The 12,500-nt window shown below is 34.7% G+C and overlaps 1 protein-coding gene across 1 annotated transcript in view; it reads left to right on the top strand.

Annotated features, from left to right (window-relative positions):
• The window catches only part of LOC113803012 (maltose permease), a 13,168-nt gene extending 959 nt beyond the window's left edge, over nt 1-12,209 (top strand). The window contains exons 3-10 of the mRNA XM_070117865.1: nt 1,022-1,233; nt 2,186-2,302; nt 6,201-6,301; nt 6,791-6,955; nt 8,361-8,535; nt 9,943-10,182; nt 11,096-11,263; nt 11,544-12,209. Of these exons, the coding sequence (XP_069973966.1) occupies nt 1,022-1,233; nt 2,186-2,302; nt 6,201-6,301; nt 6,791-6,955; nt 8,361-8,535; nt 9,943-10,182; nt 11,096-11,263; nt 11,544-11,593 (1,228 nt within the window). The 3' untranslated portion in view covers nt 11,594-12,209. The remainder of the gene's footprint in view (nt 1-1,021; nt 1,234-2,185; nt 2,303-6,200; nt 6,302-6,790; nt 6,956-8,360; nt 8,536-9,942; nt 10,183-11,095; nt 11,264-11,543) is intronic.
• Nucleotides 12,210-12,500: the final 291 nt, after the last annotated feature.

The following is a 12,500-nucleotide window of genomic DNA, read 5'->3' as shown; positions in this document are numbered from 1 at the left end:
GGTGGGAGGGCGGGAGGGTGGGTGGGTTGGTATGGAGGTGGGTGGATGGGTGGGGGAATGTGAGAGTGTGGGTATGTGGGTATGTGGATGTGGGTGGGTGGGTGAGTTGGTCTGGAGGTGGGTGGGAGGGTGGGTGGGTTGGTATGGAGGTGGGTGGGAGGGCGGGAGGGTGGGTGGGTTGGTATGGAGGTGGGTGGATGGGTGGGGGAATGTGAGAGTGTGGGTATGTGGGTATGTGGATGGGTGGGTGGGTTGGTATGGAGGTGGGTGGGTAGGTGGGAGGGTATGTGGAGGTGGGTGGGTGAGTGGGAGGGAAGAGGTGTCGGTGGGTCGAGGTGGGTGGGGGGATATGTGAGAGTGGGGGTATGTGAATATGTGGATGTGGGTGGGTGGGTGCGGTATGTAAGTGTGTGGGTGTGTGGGTTACAGGAGAAGGGTACGTGAATGTGTGATTGTGTGTGTGTAGACACGCGCGATGCAATAAGAAACATAATATATAAATCTTTATCTCACGTTTCTTTTTCATCCATATTTTGCTCTTTTCAACATAGACATGAGAGAAAGAAAGAATAAAAGTATCCATCTTCTCAATCCCTTCGACCTCCCTCAAAAAGAAAAAACTCTTCTTTTCTTCCTCCTCTTTCATCCAATACATTTTTTCACCATTTCCCCTTAGACACAAAGAAAAAGAAAATAATACTCCCCTTTCCATAGCACACCGCACTCTTCCTCCTCGCTCTGTCAGCTTGTTGGCTAAGACGTCAGCAGGAGCAATGGCTGACTATCTTCCTCCTCTTCCACGCAATACATTTTTTTTTCCCCTTAGATATAAAGAAAATAATAATAATTCACTTTCCTCACTCTTTCTCTCCGCTGTCAGCTTGTTGGATAAGAAGTCAGCAGGGGCGATGGCTGACTATCTTCCTCCTCTTCCACCCAATACATTTTTTTTCATAATTTCCCCTTAGACATAAAGAAGAAAAAAAAATCCACTTTCCTCACTCTTTCTCTCCGCTGTCAGCTTGTTGGCCAAGACGTCAGCAGGAGCGATGGCTGACTACCTGAGAGCTCACCGCGCCATCTTCCTGTCAGCCGTCGTGGTCATGGGAGGGGCGCTGACGGGGATCTACTGGTGTCCTGACGTCGGGAAGGACTCCACGGCTGACTTCGCTCCTGAAGGACTCTCTGTCAGCAACTCCTCGAGGGTCGAAGGAGGACTGGCTGAAGGAGGAGGTGAGGAATGGAAGACTTGCTTAGGAGGATTGTTAAGAGGATTGTTTGTAGGATTGTCTTAAGGATTGTTAGTCGGAAGGATTACCTGAAAGATTGTTAAGATGGGTGTCTGAGGGATTGTCTGAAAGGATGTTAAGAGGAATGTCTGAAGGATTGTTAGTAGGATTGTCTGAAAGATTGCCTGAAGGGTTACTAAGAGGGTTGTCTGAAAGAGTTAAGAAGAATGTCTGATTGCTAGGATTGCTAGGTCGATTGTCTGAAAGACTGAAGGGTTACTAAGAGTCTGAAGTCTGAAGGATTAAGATAATTGTTTGAAGGATTGTCTGAAAGACTGTTAGTAGGAATTTATTGTAGATTTGTAAAGAATATTGCATGAAGGATTGTTCGAAGGATTAAGAGGATTGTCTATAGGGTTGTTTGAAGGATTGTTAAGAGAATTGTCTGGAAATTTGAAGGATTGTCTGAAGGATTAAAAAGATTGTCTGAAAGATTGTACGAATGATTGTCAAGAGGACTGTTAGAAGGCTTGTTTGTAGGACTGTCTGAAAGAATGTTAAGAAGATTGTTTAGAGGATTGTTTGCATGATTAAGAGGATTGTCTGTGTTCACCTGCAATATTGTTAATGACTTGTATCATATTAATTCTTATAATTTCTTGGACCAAGATAAAACAACACGCAAGAGTGCAAAATACGTAAAAAAAAAAAAAAATCCCCTCCACAAAATATTAATTTTGGCCAAGGCTTTCATTAAATCTTACCTCTACATTAAATCTTTGCTCTATTCTATTCAATCTTACTTAGAAAGTAACTTTAAAAAATCACAATTTCACAGTTTTTTTTTTATAAACAAAGACTTGGCTCTATTCTATTTAATCTTACCTATAGAAAACAACTTTAAAAATCACAATATCACATTTTTTTTACACACTTCCCTCTCTTCCTATCTGCAGAAAAATCACTGGTGGGTAGATACGAATTCTGGCTGTTGTCCATTCTGCTGTTGCTCCAATTCTGCGGCTACATGGTGGTGCTGGACATGGAGGAGACGGTCTGCTTCCAGATGCTGGGTATGTTGCGATCAAGGAAATTAAATAAGTTGTTGATACCTTTTTATTGGTATTTTATGGACACAGTGAATTGGTTCCAGATGCTGGGTGTGTGGTATTTCTTGAATTTGTTTTCGTGATTTTTAATGGTTATTTATTTGTAATTGCAGATGCTGGGTATGTGGCATTTCTTGAATTTTAAGTGATTTTTAATGGTTATTTACTTGTAATTTTGTACTTGTAAGCCAGGAGTCTTTAACAATTAATTGATAATTTTTACCTGACTGGAATGTTTTAGACATAATGAATTTCTTCCAGATGTGGTCAAGTGATTTTAAATTTATATTTAATGGTAATTTTGTGGAGTTAATGAACTGTTCCTTCTTTATTGAAAATATCGTTGTAATTCCTTCTGACCTTCGTAGATAAATATATGTAGGATTTCGTATAAATCGTTAAAGTAATTTGATCGAGAATGAATTAAATGGTGTATTCATTTCGTATAAATCGTTAAAGGAATCTAATCTGGAACGAATTAAATGGTGTATTTATTTCGCATAAGTCATTAAAGTAACTGAATCTAGAGTCAATAAATGGTGTATTTATTTCGCATGTCATTAAAGTAATTCAATCGAGAATTAATTCAGTTTATTTATTTTCATCTTTTACAGGAGACAAAGCCCACAAATATGACTCTATCCTTCGTAGATAAATACATCCAGAATTCCGTATCAGTCGTTAAAGAAATCTAATCTAGAATCAATCAAACGGTGCATTTATTTCGCATTAGTCGTTCAACTGAATCTAGAATGAATTAAATAGTGTATTTATTTCCCTCTTTCACAGGAGAAAAGGCCCACAAGTATCTCAGAATTTCTAATCTAATCTAGAAGGAATTAAATGGAAAGAATTAATCTAGAATATTGTATTTATTTCCATCTTTCACAGGAGACGAAGCCCACAGGTATGACTATTCTTCGTAGATAAATACATGCAGAATTTTGTATGAGTGGCTAAAGAAATCTAATCGAGAATGAATTAAATGTATTTATTTCGTAAAAGTCGTTACAATAATCTAATCGAGAAAGAATGAAATGTATTGATTTCGTATAAGTCGTTACAATAATCTAATCGAGAACGAATGAAATGGTGTATTTATTTCACAGGAGAAAATGCCCACAAGTATCTCAGAATTTCTAATCTAATCTTGAATGAATTAAATGGAATGATTTAATCTAGAGTGGTGTATTTATTTCCATCTTTCACAGGAGACAAGGCGCACGAGTATCTCAGAATTTCTAATCTAATCTAGAAGGAATTAAATGGAATGAATTAATCTAGAATATTGTATTTATTTCCATCTTTCACAGGAGACAAGGCGCACGAGTATCTCAGAATTTCTAATCTAATCTAGAAGGAATTAAATGGAATGAATTAATCTAGAATATTGTATTTATTTCCATCTTTCACAGGAGAAAAGGCCCACAAGTATCTCAGAATTTATAATCTAATCTAGAAGGAATTAAATGGAATAATTTAATCTAGAATGGTGTATTTATTTCCATCTTTCACAGGAGAAAAGGCCCACAAGTATCTCAGAATTTCTAATCTAATCTAGAAGGAATTAAATGGAATGAATTAATCTAGAATATTGTATTTATTTCCATCTTTCACAGGAGACAAGGCGCACGAGTATCTCAGAATTTCTAATCTAATCTAGAAGGAATTAAATGGAATGAATTAATCTAGAATATTGTATTTATTTCCATCTTTCACAGGAGAAAAGGCCCACAAGTATCTCAGAATTTCTAATCTAATCTTGAATGAATTAAATGGAATAATTTAATCTAGAATGGTGTATTTATTTCCATCTTTCACAGGAGACAAGGCGCACGAGTATCTCAGAATTTCTAATCTAATCTAGAAGGAATTAAATGGAATGAATTAATCTAGAATATTGTATTTATTTCCATCTTTCACAGGAGAAAAGGCCCACAAGTATCTCAGAATTTATAATCTAATCTAGAAGGAATTAAATGGAATGAATTAATCTAGAATATTGTATTTATTTCCATCTTTCACAGGAGAAAAGGCCCACAAGTATCTCAGAATTTCTAATCTAATCTAGAAGGAATTAAATGGAATAATTTAATCTAGAATGGTGTATTTATTTCCATCTTTCACAGGAGACAAGGCGCACGAGTATCTCAGAATTTATAATCTAATCTAGAAGGAATTAAATGGAATGATTTAATCTAGAGTGGTGTATTTATTTCCATCTTTCACAGGAGACAAGGCGCACGAGTATCTCAGAATTTCTAATCTAATCTAGAAGGAATTAAATGGAATGATTTAATCTAGAATGGTGTATTTATTTCCATCTTTCACAGGAGACGAAGCCCACAGGTATGACTGTTCTTCGTAGATAGATACATGCAGAATTTTGTATGAGTGGCTAAAGAAATCTAATCGAGAATGAATTAAATGTATTTATTTCGTAAAAGTCGTTACAATAATCTAATCGAGAAAGAATGAAATGTATTGATTTCGTATAAGTCATTACAATAATCTAATCGAGAAAGAATGAAATGTATTTATTTTGTAAAGTCGTTGCAATAATCTAATCAAGTACAAATTAAATGGTTTATTTATTTCACAGGAGACAAGGCCCACAAACATCTCAGAATTTCTAATCTAATCTAGAATGAGTTAAATGGAATGAATTAATCTGGAATGGTGTATTTATTTCCATCTTTCACAGGAGACAAGGCCCACGAGTGTCTCAGAATTTCTAATCTAATCTAGAAGGAATTAAATGGAATGCTTTAATCTGGAATGGTGTATTTATTTCCATCTTTCACAGGAGACAAGGCCCACAAGTATCTCAGAATTTCTAATCTAATCTAGAAGGAATTAAATGGAATGAATTAATCTGGAATGGTGTATTTATTTCCATCTTTCACAGGAGAAAAGGCCCACGAGTATCTCAGAATTTCTAATCTAATCTAGAAGGAATTAAATGGAGTAATTTAATCTAGAATGGTGTATTTATTTCCATCTTTCACAGGAGACGAAGCCCACAGGTATGACTATTCTTCGTAGATAAATACATCCAGAATTTTGTATGAGTCGTTAAAGAAATCTAATCTAGAATCAAATAAATGGTGTATTTATTTCGCATTAGTCGTTAAACTGAATCTAGAATGAATTAAATAGTGTATTTATTTCCATCTTTCACAGGAGACAAGGCCCACGAGTGTCTCAGAATTTCTAATCTAATCTAGAAGGAATGAAATGGAATGAATTAATCTAGAATATTGTATTTATTTCCATCTTTCACAGGAGACAAGGCCCACGAGTGTCTCAGAATTTCTAATCTAATCTAGAAGGAATTAAATGGAATGAATTAATCTAGAATATTGTATTTATTTCCATCTTTCACAGGAGACAAGGCCCACGAGTGTCTCAGAATTTCTAATCTAATCTAGAAGGAATTAAATGGAATGAATTAATCTGGAATGGTGTATTTATTTCCATCTTTCACAGGAGAAAAGGCCCACAAGTATCTCAGAATTTCTAATCTAATCTAGAAGGAATTAAATGGAATGAATTAATCTGGAATGGTGTATTTATTTCCATCTTTCACAGGAGACAAGGCCCACAAGTATGACTATTCTTCGTAGATAAATACATCCAGAATTTTGTATGAGTGGTTAAAGAAATCTAATCAAGAACAAATTAAATGGTGCATTTATTTCGTATAAGTCGTTACAATAATCTAATCGAGAACAAATTAAATGGTGTATTTATTTCACAGGAGAAAAGGCCCGCAAGTGTCTCAGAATTTCTAATCTAATCTGGAATGAATTAAATGGAATGATTTAATCTGGAATGGTGTATTTATTTCCATCTTTCACAGGAGACAAGGCCCACAAGTACGGACTGCAAAGGCTCTGGGGAACTGTGAGCTACGGCGTGACTGCTGTGATCGGGGGGGCGCTGGTCGACTGGTATTCGCAGGTTGGTCTTCTGTTTCTCTTTCTCTCTCTCTTTTGTTTTTGGATTTTGTTTTCTTTTTTGTGGTTCATCTTTTGTTTTTTGTTTTTTTCGTGTCTCTTTTGGTCTTCTGTTTCTGTTTCTCTCTCTCTCTCTTTCTTGTTTTTTGTTTTCGTTTTTTTATGGTTCTCCTTTTGTTTTTTCTTCATGTCTCTTTCGATTGGTTTCTTTCTTTGCCATTTCTCTTTCGATTGTTTTTTGTTGTGTTTTTTCATCTCATTTGCGACTGTTTTCTCTCTTGCTTTCTCTCGCTCTCTCTCTCACATTTCGGTGTATTTCCATCTAAAAAACAACAATAAAACCCAAATTTCATGTAAATTTTTCCAAACCTTAGAGAGAGAAAATAAACTATCCATCCCAGGAACCTTTTATTTTTTTATTTATTTTTATTATTATTATTATTATTATTTTACTTTTAAACGTTTAATATCTCCTCCTCCTCCTCCTCCTTAGGGATACGACCAGAAGGACTACCTGCCCGTGCACGTGATGGTGGTCGTCGCGCTGGTCCTGGACGTGGTGGTCGTCACTCGGCTGAAATTCACCGTCCCCGACAAGAAAATTTCGTCAACCGATGTCCATGCGGTCTTCAAGCAGCCTTCTGTTCTGTTGATTTTGGTTCGTTTCTGATTTTTTTTTTTTTTTTTTTTTGATTGATTCCTCTTCTTCTTCCCCTTCTTCCTCTCTCTTTATTTGCTTTTGGTTCATTTATTGATTTTTTTGTTTTTCTTCTGACTGTATCTTCTTCTTCTTCTTCGTCTCTCTTTATTTGGTTTTGTTTCGTTTAGTGATTTTTTTCTTTTGATTGCTTCCTCTTCTTCTTCTTCTTCCTTTCTCTTTATTTGGTTTTGGTTCGCTTATTGATTTGTTTTTTCTTTTGAGTGCTCTCTCTTCTTCTTCCTCTCTCTTTATTTGGTTTTGGTTCGTTTAGTGATTTCTGTGTTTTTCTTCCGATTGTATCTTCTTCTCCTTCTTACTCTTTCTTTATTTGGTTTTGGTTCGTTTAGTGATTTTTTATGTTTTTCTGCTGATTGTATCTTCTCCTTACTCTCTCTTTATTTGGTTTTGGTTCGTTTATTGATTTTTTAACGTTTTTTCTTCTGATTGCTTCCCCTTTTTCTTTTCTCTCTCCTTCCTTCTTCCTCTCTCTTTCTTTCTTCCTTTTAGGCTGATTTTGGATCACTTATTGAAATATTTTGTGTTTTTTTCTTGTGATTGCTTCCTCTTCTTCTCCTTCCTTCTTCCTCTCTTTATTTCTTTCTTTTAGGCTGGTTTTGGTTCGTTTGCTGAAATTGCTTTTCTTTCTTTCATTCTTCCTTCCTTCCTTTGTTTTCTTTTTCTTTCATACTTCCTTCCTTCCTTTGTTTTCTTTCTTTCTTTCATTCTTCCTTCCTTCCTTTGTTTTCTTTCTTTCTTTCATTCTTCCTTCCTTCCTTTTTTCTTTCTTTCTTTCATTCTTCCTTTTTTCTTTTTTTCTTGTTTGTTTGTTTATATATTTATTGGTCAATCCTTATTCATGCGTTTGTCAGTTTGTTTCTTAAGTGTAGTGATTGGGAATTTCAGTAATAATACCGTGTATTATTGATGGCGAAAAAGGGTAGAATCTTCTTCATCTATATCAAAATAGTCTTCGTCTATATCAATGGAAATGTTGATTGCGAATATATAAATATTATTATTCTCTTATCATTTTTGCTATCGTCATTTTTGTCATCATTATTATTATATGCATAATTATGCTTGCTGTTATTATTAGTAGTAGTATCATTGTTATTATGTCATTATCCTTATGATCATTATCATTATGATCATTATCATTATCACTATTATCATTATGATTATCATTATCACTCTCATTACCATAATGATTATTGGAATCATCATTCTTTTATCATCATTATCATCATCACTATTATCGGTATCATCATTCCTTTATCATCTTTGTCATTATCGCTATTATCGTTATCATCACCAATACCATTATTCCCATCATCATTATCCTCCCTATCCTTCACGCCCCCAGATGACGACCGTGGTGCTGGGGACCTGCGGAGGCATGGTCAGCGCCTTCTACCTCCTGCTGGTGGAGGACACGGCGGCGCTGTGGAGTCCTTCCTTCGCCTACCTCAAGCTCCTTCAGGGCCTCCTGCTGGGGGTTCAGTGCCTGGCGTCCGAAGTGCCCTGCTTGTTCCTAGCTGGTGAGTGGGGGGTGGTTGTTGGTTTGTGGTTGTTGGAGTGAGGGTTGGGTGAGGTGGGGTTGAGGGTATAAGTTGTGTGTGTTTAAGGTATGATTTTTTTTATTGTATTTATTATTTATTTATTTATCATTATCATCATCATCATCATCATCACCATCATCATCATATTTATCATTATTATTATTATTATCATTATATTTATTATTATTATTATCATTATTATTATTATTATTATTATTATTATCATTATATTTATTATTATTATTATTATTATTATTATCATTATATTTATTAATATTATTATTATTGACTGACACGTTTACTGAGACAAAAAACATATCAAAAGGATGAGGCAGCTTAGCTTATACTCACCCCTATCGTAATAAGTCCCTGCGTGGGCTCACAATTCACATACAAAATTTAGGTAAAACAACAGTTAAAGATAAATACAATACTTCAGTTCGGATTAAGCTGAGATCCGGAATGCCGGTCCGGTCCTTCGAATAAATAAGGTGTCCGAACTGACTCTGAATACGAGCGTTAAATGAGTTTCATTACTTAAACAATAAATATCACATATAATTTTAATAACAACCTAGGAAAAATAAAGCAGGTTTCATTACTTAAACAATAATTATCACTCATATCACTTCACTTATTCACCCTAGGAAAAATCGTTTCATTACTTAAACAATAAACCAAGTTACTTAAATTCATCAAATTACTTAAACATCAAATTGCTTAAATTTATTAAATCTAATTACCTAGTTAAATTTGATTTAATTATTTTTTTTTAATTCTAATTTCAGTTAAATTTGTAATTCAGTTTTAATTTTATTTAGGTTTGTAATTTAATTGATTAATTAAATCCAAAGATTTAACGAATTAACTTAATTTAATTTAATTTGATTTATTACATTTATTAAATTTAAATTAGATTTAATATCAAATTACACTTATCAAATTACTTTATAAATACGTTAAAATAAAGAAGGTTTCATTACTTAAACAATAATTATCACTCATATCACTTCACTTATTCACCCTAGGAAAAATCGTTTCATTACTTAAACAATAAACCAAATTACTTAAATTCATCAAATTACTTAAACATCAAATTGCTTAAATTTATTAAATCTAATTACCTAGTTAAATTTGATTTAATTAAGTATTTTTTTTTATTTAATTCTAATTTCAGTTAAATTTGTAATTCAATTTTAATTCTATTTAGGTTTGTAATTTAATTAATTAATTAAATCCAAATAGATTTAACGAATTAATTAAATTTAATTTGATTTATTACATTTATCAAATTTAAATTAAATTTAATATCAAATTACATTTATCAAATTACTTAAATTCATCAAATTACTTAATAAATACGTTAAAATTCTACCAACGCCCCAGGCAAAATCATCAAGAAACTGGGCTACGCCGCCTCCTTCTCGCTGGCCCTCCTCGGGTTCTGCCTGCGCCTGTGCCTCTACTCCTGCGTCTCGAATCCCTGGTGGTTCCTGCCGATCGAGCTCCTCCACGGGGTGTCCTTCGCCCTGGCCCTCGCCTCCGTCACCTGCTTCGCCAACAGCGTCACTCCCGCGGGCGCTGAGGCCACCATGCAGGCCGTCTTCGGGAGCGCCTTCCACTGCGGTGCGGATGGCGCTTCTCCTTTGTTTTGTTCTTGGTGCGGTCTTGGTCACGGCGTTGGGCTGGTTAGGTTTTGTTATTATTGTGAGGTATTGATATTGCATTATCATTATTATTATTCTAATGCGTTATTATTGCGAGTTATTATTATTATTATTATTTTAATTGTAGTTTTGGTTACATTATTGATATAGCTATTATTATTATTATTATTATTATCATCATCATTCTAATTCGTTATTATTACGAATTATTATTATTATTTTAATTGTAGTTTTGGTTATAGTATTGATATAGTTATTATTAGTATTAGTATTATTATCACAGTTGATAGTATTTCTTTATTGCTATTATTGTTCTCATTATGATTATTAGATCATTATCATTAGTAGTTCCTTTATTATTAATCATTATTATTATCACCTTGCTCCTTCTGCCTTTTACTTACAACTATATTGTAAGTCCGACTATTATTTTTTATTGCAATTTGGGGACCCTGTATGGCAATGTTATCAACGTGATTCTGCAAATTCGAGACCTGACAGATCACATTGTCTGGATGCTTTCCGATGACCATTATAAATATTCGAAATTCACCCTTATTTCATCATCATATTGGCTTTTTTGTGGTTATCAGCCATTATCTTATTCATAATTCTTTCGCATATTCTGATTTTAAATATTTCGATGTTATTTTGCATTTTGGCGAAAGATTCACTCATCACAGTGACTAAACACATGAGCATCGCCTTAGCAAATATAGAATAGCATGGCACTGTTTTGAAGCTACACATTCGGAAGAGAAATAATAATAATGAAATCTTAAAACAATATATTACAAATAAACCTCTCTTCCTGTTTACCCATAAAGACCTCTTATTGTTGTGAAAATAATGATTGGAAACTTCTTCCTCAGCCAGCGGATTGGGAGGCCTTGTGGGTAGCTGGCTGTTCCACGTGACGAACGGCTGGTGGAGGGCCTTTTTCGCAATGGGATCAGCTGTTGGTGTTTACGCTGTTCTGTTTACGATTATCCACGTGGTTCTGACTCGAGTTGGCTGTGGCAAACCAGCTGTCCAGAAAGGTTAGTGGAAAGAATGACTTTTAACTTTGATAATTATTGAGGAATGATGTAATTGTTGAGCTTTTGGTATTATTTGATGGTTAACTGTTTTCTCGTGGCCAATTTAAAACAAATTTGAATATCTTATCGTCTACATTTAGCATTACTAGTATATAACAAGCCACTAGTGGTGATAATAGCAAGGTTTTAAACGTTATTTGAGTCTCTATTTCTCTCTCTATTTTTTTTCTCGAGCATAGCGGTATTTATTTCCAAGTACCAAATCTGAAATCTTCAACAGAGAAAGGCGGAGATGGCAGCGAAACCCCCACGGGCTGTTGCGAATGCTGAAGGGAAGAGCAACAAGAGCAACAACAAATACAAAATACATAATTTTTTGTTATTTGCTGAGCGCATCGAGTCATTGTGAAGTTTTTAATGTTGTGTTTGTGTTTTGTAAATATTGAGAGATTATGTGGAAAGTTCAGCCTGAGATAGATGAATTCTTAGGGATGAGAAGAAGTATGTTAGTGGAAATATGAAGAAAGGGAGGAAGGGAGAGAAAGAGAGAGAGAGAGAGAGAGAGAGAGAGAGAGAGAGAGAGAGAGAGAGAGAGAGAGAGAGAGAGAGAGAGAGAGAGAGAGAGAGAGAGAGAGAGAGAGAGAGAGGAAAGACGAAGAGAAAGAAACAAAAAAGAAAAAAAACGAGATAGACAGAGAAAGCGAGAGAGACAGAGCAAGGAAAGTAGGCGAAAAAGAGAAAGCAAGAGAGACAGAAAAAGAGAGGAAGCGAGACCGACATAGAGAAAAATACAGCTATAGGAGGAGAATGCTGAACAAAACAGAAACTGTAACTTAATCTTAATTTGACATTAGATACCTAAACACTGTGACTCTGGTTCTTCATTGGTTAAGGCGGGTCCTTATCACTTTACACATAGAATTAAAAATAAAACGCTTTATTTTTCTTGTAGGTCTATTATTTACCAGTCCTTCAGTATCAGCTGGTGCTAACAATTTCCTCACACCATGTATGTAGTTTATACAGACTTGGCAGAAAAATATACACAAAATAGGTCTAAGGAGTATAGCAGATTTTCTTTCATCTGTATAAATCTCGATAAAAAGGAAGGTTAAAAAGAGTAACAAGAATGGAAAATTATATTAGAGAAAAGGACATAACTCAAAACTGCTTTGACGAAAAATAGAAAACGCCATATACGGAAATCGTTGTTATTAACAGAACCCAGCTATCTTAA

This window comes from Penaeus vannamei, chromosome 41, assembly GCF_042767895.1.
Source record: "Penaeus vannamei isolate JL-2024 chromosome 41, ASM4276789v1, whole genome shotgun sequence".
In the NCBI taxonomy this organism is placed as follows: domain Eukaryota; kingdom Metazoa; phylum Arthropoda; class Malacostraca; order Decapoda; family Penaeidae; genus Penaeus; species Penaeus vannamei.
The sequence above is the reverse complement of the archived record's forward strand: the minus strand, read 5'-3'. Positions and strand labels throughout refer to the sequence as shown.